General features: G+C 38.0%; 1 protein-coding gene across 3 annotated transcripts in view; it reads left to right on the forward strand.

The window, feature by feature from the left end:
- DNAI4 (dynein axonemal intermediate chain 4) overlaps positions 1 to 13,445 on the forward strand; it is a 96,977-nt gene that overhangs the window by 33,616 nt on the left and 49,916 nt on the right. For all 3 annotated transcript variants that reach the window (XM_051857654.2, XM_008265088.4, XM_017346207.3), the window contains exons 6-7: positions 1,876 to 2,015; positions 7,955 to 8,110. In XM_051857654.2, coding sequence (XP_051713614.2) covers positions 1,876 to 2,015; positions 7,955 to 8,110 — 296 coding nt within the window. The remainder of the gene's footprint in view (positions 1 to 1,875; positions 2,016 to 7,954; positions 8,111 to 13,445) is intronic.

Consider the following 13,445-nt stretch of genomic DNA (forward strand, 5'->3'; position numbering starts at 1 on the left):
ACAGAAATAATAAACACTGGATCTAGACCCTGAAGACTATGTTAAATGATATTATTAGATATAGGATGTAAAATATGTGTGAAATGTTTAAACAAAACTATCAGAGGGTGATCTTTGGCCTAGCAATTGAAATGCTGGATTCAATGCCTAGATGTACTCTTGACCCCAGCTTCCTGCTAATGTGGAGCCTGGGAGTCAGTAATAGTGGTAGCTCCCAACTTCACTACAGGTATCTGAAAAGTGAACCCACAAGTGGAGAGCTCTTTCTATCCCTGTTTCACTGCTTCTCAAAAAAGCCTTTTTAAATGTTCATGGAAAAATTGAACTGCAAGATATGCTTTTAAAATAATAGAAAATATACTATCAAAATAATAACTCATATCTGGAAAATATCTAAATAGGACTTTAAAATAATGCATATTTATGCAATTATTGAAAATAAAAATAAATGATGATTTAACATTATGTTAGACATTAAAATGGAGATTTAATGAGTTAGAAAAAAGGTCTGGATAAATTATACAAAATGAAGCTTGGAAACAAAAATGGGCTATAAGGTATGAAAGAGAATTAAAAATGTGTTGACAATAGAATAATGCTATAACACATTATATTATTTATTTAAAAAGTATAGAAATGGAATTACAAGATTATTTTATTTTATTTTGAAATACATATATAGTTTTTTCATAATGCATTTCAGGAACATTTCCAGGACCCCTTATGTGCATAGATTTCAAGTTTTTTGCACCAAAATAAACTTACCTTTTAATTCAGTTTTCCACAAACTTTCTGAAGTACCTTCATATATTCAGAGTTTCAAAGGTACAGAATAGTAAGAATGGAGGCAACATACTAATCTGGGCAAACACTTTCCCAAATTATTAAAGACATCATTCCACAGGAATAGGAAAAAAATAAAAAGAAGTGCATAAAACATAAATTTACCCAAGTGCACTGTGCTGGCATTCCAGAATACAAAATATAAAGAGACAATTTTAAAAATTGGAGAAAAGATATAGGACAAAATCACTCAAAGACAAACAAACTAATATTATTAGGGATAAAAGTCATTTGTGATAAGAGAAAGTTGTAATAATTACAAATGTGAATATTATCAATAAAATAGCTTTAAAATATATGAAGTGAAAATGTGAAAATTTATAAATATCTTTTAAAATAGAGGATTTAACGACATCCATCTTAATTAGTAATAGGTAAACCAGGGAGCAAATTAATAACCATAAAGAAAATTTGAACAAAAAAGTTAATGGTCATATACAGACCTTTGTACTCAATCATTAGAGAACATATTCTGTTCAAACAAACATGGAGTACTTCTAAAAATCATCTATGCACACAGCAATCAAGCAAGATCACAAGAATTTCAAAGAAATAAAATCATACTCAATAAATTCTCTGATCGCAAAGCAATGAAGTTAACGATTACCAACATAAATCTCAACTAAAACAAATACACATTTGGAAATTAAAAACATTTCTAAATTTTCCACGGATCAAAAAAATGATAATGGAAATTTAAAAGATAATTTTAGCTGAACAATTACAAAAATAATATTTCACAAAAGTAGTACTATGAAAGAATGTATAACTTTAAATGTTTATATCAAGGTTCATAAAAAGCTTTGTGGAAGTAGTACTAGCATACTATTAGTAAGTATTGAAAGTAATAGGAGTATTTGTAGGTATAGTTTAGATGAGTTCTTTGGAGGTTATTTAATACTGTCTCTTTCTCAAGATTTTTTTTAAATCTAATCTCAGTTAATAAAAGTAATTTAAAGGAAAGGAGTAATATAAAATGTGATATTGTAATAATAGCAATTATTAATGAGTGGGTACATTTTATTGTTATAGGAAGAAAAACAAGAATTATGAAATGCTTTGTAGAAATAGACTAGGCAATGACTTATATGTTGAAAGGATGATGCAGACTTTCAATGGAGCACCAAAGAATAAAGACGTTCAATGTGATAAAATCGTAATGGAAGACAAAGGTAATGTTAATTTGTTTCATAAGCTATCATATATTAGTATTTGTTATGCTGTCTGTCAATCAACACATGTTTAAATAGATAAAGCAAAAATAGAAATAATTGTCTATTTTAATCTACCTACCCGGAATACTGATATAAAACACTTGTTTGGTTTTGACAAGTTCAGAACTCTTGTAAGTCAGTAAACATAAGACATTCCTGGGCCGGCGGCACGGCTCAATAGGCTAATCCTCCACCTTGCGGCGCCGGCACACCAGGTTCTAGTCCCGGTCGGGGTGCCAGATTCTGTCCCGGTTGCCCCTCTTCCAGGCCAGCTCTCTGCTGTGGCCCAGGAGTGCAGTGGAGGATAGCCCAAGTCCTTGGGCCCTGCACCGGCATGGGAGACCAGGAGAAGCACCTGGCTCCTGGCTTCAGATCAGCGCAATGCGCCGGCCATGGCGGCCATTGGAGGGTGAACCAACGGCAAAAGGAAGACCTTTCTCTCTGTCTCTCTCTCTCTCTCACTGTCCACTCTGCCTGTCAAAAAAAAAAAAAATTAAAAAAAGACATTCCTGAAAAACATTTTAAGGAAAATGAGCAACTTATTGTTACTTGAGACAAGAGAATACAATAGGGTCAAATAAGAGACATGCTGAAAGCCTAGAATGGAAAACTAAGGAGTGTTTCTTTGGGAAATTAGTGTATTGAAACTATGCTGCACATACAGGAGAGTTTAAAAAGTCACATGCATGCCTAGACAGGATATGTGATCAGAAAAGGGCTAAAAATACCCTAAGTTTTCACCTCTGACTGATCTCTAGGTTCAGTACACATAGGAAGAATGGACCAAGGCACAGTTTTAAGTATCCTGGCTAAGTATTGAAGGAACACCCGGCATAGAGCCAATCTGCAAAGACTTGGAAGTTAACATCCAGTTTCTCAGCAGAAATTATTGTGTACAAAAGTCATTACAATGACATATAAGCAACTGTCAAGCATTCTATCTCCTTTAAAAGTGAAGGAGACATCAGAGTATTTTCAGATTATCAAAACCTAAGGAAATTCATTGCTAGTAGAACTGCTTCACCAAAAATACTACAGGGAGTCCTCTAAACGGACATGAAAAGACACTAGACAGTAACTGGAAACCATATAAAGAAATATGTAACAGTGTTGAAGGTAACTACATAGGCAAATACAAAAGTCAATACTGTTGTAATTTTTTTTTGTAATACGTTTTTTGAAATATGATTTAAAAGCAATATATAGGCTGGCGCCGTGGCTCAATAGGCTAATCCTCCGCCTTGCGGCACCAGCACACCAGGTTCTAGTCCCGGTTGGGGCGCCGGATTCTGTCCCAGTTGCCCCTCTTCCAGGCCAGCTCTCTGCTGTGGCCCAGGAAGGCAGTGGAGGATGGCTCAAGTGCTTGGGCCCTGCACCCCATGGGAGACCAGGATAAGTACCTGGTTCCTGCCTTTGGATCAGCGCGGTGTGCCGGCGCAGTGCGCCAGCTGTGGCGGCCATTGGAGGGTGAACCAACGGCAAAAGGAAGACCTTTCTCTCTGTCTCTCTCTCTCTCACTATCCACTCTGCCTGTCAAAAATAAAAAAATAAAAACATAAAAAAATAAATAAAAGCAATATATAAAGGGCCAGCACTGTGGCATAGCAGGTAAAGCTGCCATCTGCAGTGCCAGCATCCCATATGTGTACAATTTCGAGTCCCGGCTGCTCCACTTCAGATCCAGCTCTCTGCTGTGGCCTGGGAAAGTGGTAGAAGATGGCCCAAGTCCTTGGGCCCCTGCAACCACGTGGGAGACCCAGAAGAAACTCCTGGCTCCTGGCTTCAGATTGGCACAGCTCCAGCCTTTGTGGTCATTTGGGTAGTGAACTAGTGGATGGAAGATCTCTCTCCCTCTGGCTCGTTCTCTCTCTCTGGCTCTGCCTCTATAACTCTGCCTTTCAAATAAATAAATAAATCTTTAAAAAAAAAGCAATATACAAAAAAAAACAATAATTATAAGGTATACAATGTATAAAAATTTTTCGAAGTAGATGCAACAGTTTTGTATAGGAACAGTTTTTTTTAATACTATTGAAATAAGGTGCTATTACTTCAAAAAATTATAATTTTAAGAAGTGAATTGTAATCCCCCAAGGTAACTACTAAAGACATGACTAAGACGTTATACAAAAGATAATTAACAGAGTGGCACACCACAAAAAGATCATTTAGATACAAAAGAAAGCAGTAATGGAGAAACTAAGGAACAAAGAAGATACAAGACATAAAAAAACAAAAACAGCAAAATGCCAGAAATAAGTCCTTCTCTATCAGTAATTAAATATAAATGGATTATACTCTCCAATTAAAAGGTAGAGATTGAAAGAATAGATGTGAAGCAAAACATGATACAACTGTGTATGGCTTTCAAAAGACTCATTTTAGATCCAGTGATGCAAATATGCGTGAAAGTATGCAAATACTAAGCAAAAGAAAGCTGACGTGGCTGTACTACTATCATACAAGATGGACTTTGCAAAAATTGTTACAAGAGACAAAGAACATTTTACAGGCACATTAACAAAATATTTGAACTATAAAGAAGATATAACAGTTATAAACACACCTAAAAACAGAGCCCCTAAACATATGAAGTAAAAATAGATTTGAAGGACAAAATAGATAATTCTATAATAAAAGATGAGATCTCAGTATGTCACTTCCAATCATGTACAGAATAACCATATTGAAAATGAAAAGGAAAATGTGGTATTTGAATAACAATATAAACCAACTAGATCTAACAAACCATATGCAGAACAATATACCCCAAAACAGAATCTACATTTTTATCAAGTTCAGATGGAAATTTTCTAGGATAGACTATTTTAGGACACAAAGCAAGAATTGATAAAGTTATAAATAGTGAAGTTACGCAAGGAGTCTTTTCTGACCATTGTGTAGTCTAACATACATTAAAAAAGGAATTGTAGACAATTCATAAAATCAAGCAATATATGTCAAAGAAGAAAGTGCAAAGGAAACTAGAAAATACTTTGGACAAGTAAGAATGAAAATACAACATACCAAAATTTGTGAAGTGCATTGAAAATGCTTAGTGGGAAATTTATTCCTGTAGATACATTTAAAAAGAAGAAAGATATCAAAACAATGACCTAACTTTATACTTTAAGTTAAGAAGATCTAAATAAGATCACACTAAATAAGATCACATTAAATTCAAAGCTGGCAGAAGGAAGTAAATAAAAAATAGATCAGAGATAAGCAAAATAGAGAGTAGGTAAACAAAAGAGAAAATCAACAAAACCAAAAAGTAATGTTCTGAAAAGATTGACAGAATTGACACAACTTTTACTAGATTGACTAAGGAAAAATATTAGAAGACTCAAATTGCTAAAATTAGAAGTGGGACTACTGAACTTACAGAAATAAAATGGATTATAAGGGAATATAATAAACAATCTATGCCAACAAAATTAAGAAAATAAATGAAATGGAAAAATCCCCAGAAACATAAACTGCCAAAACTGATTCAATAAGAAATAGTAAATCTGAACAAACTCTTAAGTAAAGAGACTGAAACAGTAACCATAAACTTCCCATTAAAGACAATTCCAGGACCAGAGGGTTACATCAGTGAATTCTTCTAGCCACTTAAAGAATTACCATTAATCCTTTCCTCAAAACTCTTTCAGAAATGGAAGATAAGGGAACACTTCCAAACTCATGAGGCAACTGTTATTCCAATGTCAAAAATCTGACAAAGACATCACATTAAACAAATCTATGGAGCAATATCTTTTATGATTATGAATGCAGAAACAATACACTAATAAACTGAATCCAGCATATTAAACTGGATTACACACTATGATCAAGTGGGGTTATCTCAGTGATGCAAAAGTGAATCAGCATATGGAAATGAATCAGTATCATAGAACATCATTATAGAACATTATTATTATAAAACATTATAGAACATTATTTTAGAACATTAATAGAATAAAGAAAAAAATCACAAAACTATCTCAATTGAAGCAAAAAAAAGTCATTTGGCAAAGTCTCATAATAAAAGCACTTGACAGACTACAAATAGAAGGAAATTGCTTTAACCTGAAATAGGACATTTATGAAAAACCTGCCACTGACATTATACTCAGTTACTGGAAACTCTGGGTGTGTGTGGTGGAGGTGGAAAGATGTTGGTCAAAGGTTAAAAATTTCCAATTGTAAGAAAAATAGGGGGCTGGTGCTGTGGCATAGCATGTAAAAGCCGGGCTGTGATGGCATCCCATGTGGGCTCCAGTTCGAGTTCCAGCTGCTCCACTTCCAATTCAGCTGTCTGCGAATATGCCCGGTAAAGCAGTAGAAGATGCCCCAAGTACATGGGCCCCTACATCCATGTGGGAGACATGGAAGAATTTCCTGTCTCCTGGCTTGGGTCTGGCCCAGCCCTTGCTGTTGCAGCCATTTTGGGATTGAACCAGCAGATGGAAGATCTCTCTCTCTGCACCCAACCGCCCCATTGTAACTCTGCCTTGCAAATAAATATATATTTAAAATTATTATTTGAAGATAAATAACATTGCTATTTATGTTTAGTCACCACAGTTGTATTTCATGATTTGAATATGTTTACTATCCTACACAAAAAATTTTGAGAAGATAATAACCATATTACTTTATAAGTTTCCTGAGAACAGTCTATCATTTTCCCAATAAGAGCAACCTTTTCATATGATAGGTAAATAGGAAATTTACTTTATAAAAATGGAAACATATTCTTGCAAATAAACTGATCTTTAGAATATAACATGCTGTATGTTAGATGTAAGGAAAAGAATATAAATATTTTGTTATAGCATGGTTGTCCAGGTCCGTATTTCACCAAAGCATCCCAATCATGGCAACTGATGAGATTATTTTGCACCAGATCATGGTAGAGGGAGGTTAGTGTGGAACTCAGAAAGCATGGTGAGGAGAATTTGGAATTGTCCCTTAAGCACTATGATATTTGTAGGTACGGTAGTGTAATGACTAAGGATTTCTTGAGGTGTCCCTCTGATTTATTTCTTTGTTCTCTGTGTCTAATTAAAAGCAATAGTAGGGGCTGACACTGTGATGCAACAGTGCCAGCATCCCATGGGTGCCAGTTCAAGTCCCGGCTGCTCTGATCCAGCTCTGTGCTATAGCCTGGGAAAGCAGTGTAAAATGGCCCAAATCCTTGGGTTTCTGCAGCTACCTGGGAGACCCAGAAGAAGCTCCTGGCTCCTGGCTTTGAATTGGTGCAGCACTGGCCATTGAGGCTAACTAGGGAGTGAATCAGCTGAGGAAAGACCTACCTCTCTCTCTCTCTCTCTCTCTCTCTCTCTCTCTCTGCCTCTCCTTCTCTCTGTGTAACTCTGACTTTCAAATAAATAAATAAATCTTTAAAAAAATAAAAGACAAAGCCGGCGCCGTGGCTCAATAGGCTAATCCTCCACCTTGCGGCGCCGGCACACCGGGTTCTAGTCCCGGTTGGGGTGCCGGATTCTGTCCCGGTTGCCCCTCTTCCAGGCCAGCTCTCTGCTGTGGCCAGGGAGTGCAGTGGAGGATGGCCCAGGTGCTTGGGCCCTGCACCCCATGGGAGACCAGGAAAAGCACCTGGATCCTGGCTCCTGCCATCGGATCAGCACGGTGCGCCGGCTGCAGCGGCGGCCATTGGAGGGTGAACCAACGGCAAAAAGGAAGACCTTTCTCTCTGTCTCTCTCTCTCACTGTCCACTCTGCCTGTCAAAAATAAAAAAATAAAAAAATAAAAAAAAATAAAAGACAATAGTATATGTTGTTAATAGACAGTGTATCATATTTTCTTGAATTTTGATATCACTATGTATGAAGCTAAAATATTGGAATCTAGCTTAAAATACTTTGTACCTTTCTTTTTCTTTATTTAGGTATAATGTCCACTGCCTGGGATTTGTATGATTCCTATAATGCTCTGGAACTTTCAACTTCAGCAGCAAAACGACCTGCCATTGAATCAGCTAGCAAAGCAAGTGTTCTTTCTAAAGACCGGGACCAAAGATTGTCAGGGAATACTGTGGAAAGAAGTAAGGTTTCATTTAATTCAGGTTTTTTGCAATATGTTTTCATATAACATTTCAAATTCTTTTTTAGCAGTTACAATATTTTGTTTCTGATTGAACAAGAACATTACAATTTTACTCAGAAATAGGACTGCTACTCTCTCACACTGTCATGGACTCTGAATAGAAAAAAATTTTTTTCCAAAGATTCTGTCTTTGTCTAGTGTTTTGTTTCATGTTCTTCAGCTTTCTTTCATACATGTGAGTTCTATCATTTACTCTCGACACTCCCCCCAATAGATTAGATAACTTCAAAAAAAGAAAGATTGTGTGTTAGCTACATTACCACTTAAAAGGAAGATGTATTAACACCACTGACTCAACTGGAGAAAATTTTACCTTCACAGGGGACTTTAAGCAATGTCTGATGACATTTTTGGTTGTCATGACTATAAGAGAGTCTATCCAGGGATACTGCTAAAATTCTTTTCAAAACTCAGGGCACTCCCCACAACAAAGAATTAACCCAACCAAAATGTCAATACTACCATTATTAAGAAACTGCATTACAACTTGGCTTTTAGTATTCTGTGTTCTAAGATAAAATATTGTAGTTAAAATCAACATAAAATTATATCTTTCTAGATATACTTACAATAAGGACAAAGTTTACTAAGTCCAAGTTACAAGAAGTTTAAATTTCACTTTTGAATATTTTATGTTTATCTAATTTTATTTTTTATTTGACAGGTAGAGTTATAGACAGTGAGAGAGAGAGACAGAGAGAAAGGTCTTCCTTCCGTTGGTTCACTCCCCAAATAACTGCCATGGCCAGTGCTGCGCCAATCCAAAGCCAGGAGCCAGGTGCTTCTTCCTGATCTCCCATGCCGGTGCAGGAGCTCAAGCACTTGTGCCATCCTCCACTGCCTTCCCAGGCCACAGCAGAGAGCTGGACTGGAAGAGGAGCAACCAGGACTAGAACTGGCGCCTATGGGATGCTGGTGCTGCAGGTGGCAGATTAACCAAGTGAGCCCCGGTGCTGGCCCCAGTATCTAATTTTATTTTGAAGTTTTGAGTTTTTCTCTTATAAAATTAAATTACTATGTTTAAAGGGACAGTTCTGGGGCTGATGCTGTGGTGTAGCCAGTAAAGGCGCTGCCTGTGGTGCTGGCATCCCATATAGGCACTAGTTCGAGACCTGGCTGTTCCACTTCCAATCCAGCTCTCTGCTATGGCCTGGGAAAGCTGTAGAAGATGGCCCAAGTCCTTGGGCCCCTGCCCCACATGGGAGACCCAAAAGAAGCTCCTGGCTCCTGGCTCCTGGCATCAGATTGGCACAGCTCTGTTGCTGCGGATTCATTCTGAGAGGAGAAGCATGGTGGAGGCAAGAGGTACAGAGACACAACACAGACACCAGGAGTCGGGTGAAAGCGAGCTAGAGGTGAGCAACTCGCAGACTCGTTTATTTCAGTTGGTACAGCAGCTTATATAGCCAAGGCAGCCAATCCCATCAACAGGCGGTTTATGCCATAACCAATCGCTGCCTGTTGCTAGGCAGGCTTCTTTGCCAGGTGGGTCCTGAAGCTATTTCCTGAGTAATTGATGCTCGCTCACCAGTGCAGTCTTGACATGACCTTCTCATTCCACCCAGCTCCAGTCATTGTAGTCATTTGGGGAATGAAGCAGCGGATGGAAGACCTCTCTCTCTCTCTCTCTCTGCTTCTGCCTCTCTGTAAATCTGCCTTTCAAATGAATAAATAAGTCTTTTTTTTTTTTTAAAGTAGAGGGATAGTTCTTAATTCAGCATAAGTATAACCTGATGAGTTTTTGTGACAGTTTGGCAAATAATCATAATTAAACTGAAATGTTTCCACTTTCACTGATTTTGACCCAAAGACAAATATTTAAACATTCAGTAAATCAGTAAATATTTTGACATACCAAGTTTAACGATAATTGGTTATTTCCAGAAAACATTACTTTACTAAGAATTGCCTACATTTCCCTAGAAGATTATAGATCCACAAGACTTTTTAACTAGTCATTTTTATGTTATTTAAAAATCTCTTTTAATCTAAACTGATATGGCCAATTTTTTAATCATTTTTAATTATCAATAAGATTGATTATTTTTGTTAAGAGTGAACATCCATCTAATAGGTTTGATGTTATAAGCTACCAGAACTCCTTGGAAAAATCCAATATTAGACTGAAAATTACATTTTGACTTCAGATTCATTACATGTACTCCATTCCTATTAAAGCCATTGACCCCCCAAATCAAAACAAAACAAAAACAAAAAAACCCTTAGTTTCAAAGTCTCAAAAGAAATATAAATTTTGGTTTGTATTTTATTTTTTGTGTGCATCGTGTGTTTTCAAAAACAAAAAAGAATTTATTGATATACTTTATTTTAGTATTATGTCCACTAAAGAGCATAGGAAAAAACCAGACTTAGAATTTAGTGAGAGAATAAAAACTACAAATAGAGCTCAGTGATCAGGTTGTTAGATTGTTTATTAAGACTGTGCCTAACCTTTTAAGAAACTACCAAACTATCTTCCAAATTGGTTGGGCCTTATGCTTTCTACTTTGGAAAACTATTAATTAATGATTCTATTTCTTTAAGGTTTATTCAGATTATCTGTTTCTCCTTATGTGAGTTTTGATAGTTTGTGTCTTTCAACAAATTGTTCCATTTCATCTTTTATAAAACTTATGGGCAGAAAGTTGTTCACATTATTCCATTATTCTTTTAGACCCATGGAATCAGTAGTAAGATTACTTCTTCCATTCCTCATTCTGACGATTCATATATTTTCTCTTCTCCTTCCCCTTTTTTTTTGTTACAGAGGCAGAGAGAGGGAGGGAAAGAGAGGAGGGCTAGAGAGCAAGAGACCAAGCTCCCATATTCTGATTTATTTCTCAAATGTGTGCAATAACTGGGGCTGGAGCCAGAAACCAAGAACTTTATATATGTCTCCCCTGTGGGTGGCAGGGTCTCAACCACTTAAGCAATCATCTGCTAGCTCTCGGGGCTTATATTGGCAAGAAGTAAGCAGGGTGCTAGAATGAGGTACCAAACCCACATACTGTGATTCAGGTCACAAATCATCTTTGTCGCTCCCCCTCTTCGTGGAGGAACGACACAGGACCCTGCGCTGTTCTTTCGTCTGCTCGGCCCTCCCTGGGTTTGCTGCTGGTTCTTCCCGGGTTGGCTACTATCCCTTCCACCTCCGTGGAAGGGCAGTTCCCCCGGCCACATTCCCCACTTCCGCAGGGGAGCGGCACACCGCCGGCCGGCTTTCTCGGGGGCTGCACGGGTGTTCCTTCAGCTAGATGTTCCCCTTAGATGTTCCTCATAGATGTTCCCGGTGCATGCCGTCTCTCTCCTCCTTTATAGTCCTGCTCCGCCAATCCTAACTCGGCTGCCCACACGCCGAGTACGCTGCTCTCTTCCAATCAGGAGCAAGTCCTACAGTTTATTGGTTGAACTGGAGGCAGCTGTGCAGAAGCTGTTTACTTCTCTCCCAGCGCCATATTGTGGGAGAGCAGATGCATAGAATAAGTCTTAATTCCAGTAACTCAGTCCAGTCCGGGCTGCTCCCCACAATCTTGGCCAGCTTAACTGCTAGGCCAGATGCCCACCTGTTTTTTCTTTCTTTCTTGGTTAGTTTGGCTAAAGATTATGAATTTTACTAATATTTTCAAAGAACCAATTTTTGACATCAGTGATTTTTTTCCCTAGTGATTCCCTGTTTTCAATTTAATTGATTTCTGCTCTAATTTTTATTTTTTTTTCTGTTTCATTTTAGGCTTACATTGTTTTTCTTCCCCACTGTACTAAGATGCTTATATGGCTGATTTATATCTTTCTTCTCTTCTAATATATGCAATCAGTGCTATACATTTCTCTCCAAGAATTGTCTTTGGTACATGCCACAAATTTTGATAAGTTGTGCCTGGTGAAGTCTTGGTTCACATTTGGCCTTTGTGGCATGGGTGGGGATATATTTTGTTTGCTTGTTTGTTTCTATGGTATTTGGTCGGAACACAGTGGTTCCAACTTTTATTCCTTCTTCCCTCTCTCCCTCCTCCCCTCTGTCCCTCCCTCTTTCCCTTCTTTCTTTCCTCTTTCCTGCCTGCCTGTCTGCCTTCCTTTCTTCCTTTGTTTCCTGCTCCTTTCCAGGATCCCTTGGCTAGAGAAAGGAGGCTTCTTTGGGATTTAGTTTTCTTTTTTGTCCTTGCTCATTAGTGTTTCCAGGTTGCTGGCTTCTTCAGCTCTATGACTAGAACACATGAGACAAAAGAAAACCCACAAGATCCCAGTGCGTGGCACAGGGGTTAAGCTGCTACTTGTGACCCCAGCATCCTACATCAGAGTCCAATTCAAGTCCCAGATACTCCCTGCTAATCTACCTGGGAGGGCAGCACATAATGGCCCAAATATTTGGGCCTCTGCCATCCACATGGGAGACTTGGATGGAGTTCTTGGCTCTTGGCTTCAGCCTAGCCCAGACTTGACTGTTGGCAATCATTTGGAGAGTAAATCAGTGGATGGATGATCTACTCACTCTGTCCCTCTCTCTCTCTCTGTCAAATAATAAACAAATCTTAAAAAGAAAAATAGGAAACTCACCAATGTGTTGTTTCCTGAGTCCCAAGGACCCTAGTAGCTCTGCTTTTAGTCTCCAGTTTTCAAAGTATTCTTTTGTTTTTTGTTTTTTGTTTTGTTTTTTTTTTTTTTTAATATATACTTTCTAGTGTTTTTAGTTGGATTTAGCATGTGGTATAGGGGAAAAGGTGCTTCTACTCTGTCTTCATGGAAGAGGGATTCCCCTTTGTTCAGTATTTTTTTAAAGTATAGTTAATCTATTTTTTAAAAAGATTTATTTTTTAAAGAGATTTATTTGAAAGGCCGAGTTACAGAGAGAGGTAGAGACAGAGAGAGTCTTCCATCCACTGGAATTATTCACTCCCCAAATGACTGCAATGACCAGGGCTGGGCCAGGAATCAGGAACCTCTTCAGGGTCTCCCACTCCCACATGGGTGCAGGGACCCAAGCACCTGGGCCGTCCTCTGCTGCCTTCCCAGCAAGCAAGCTAGATCAGAAGAAGTGGAACAGTGGGGACTCAAACTGCCATCCATGTGGGATGCCAGCACTGCAGACCAGGGCTGTAACCTACCCTCTTTGTTCAGTTTTTAAAGTTTACCAAGTAGTATGGAAAGCGGAATAATAGTCCCTGAAATTTGTACACATCCCAATTCCTGAAATCTGTGAATGTGTTACCTTTTATGGCAAAAAGATTTTTCAGGTGTCATTACAATAAAGATCTTCAAATGGGGAGAGTATTATG

Source organism: Oryctolagus cuniculus, chromosome 7 (assembly GCF_964237555.1).
Source record: "Oryctolagus cuniculus chromosome 7, mOryCun1.1, whole genome shotgun sequence".
Lineage (NCBI taxonomy): Eukaryota > Metazoa > Chordata > Mammalia > Lagomorpha > Leporidae > Oryctolagus > Oryctolagus cuniculus.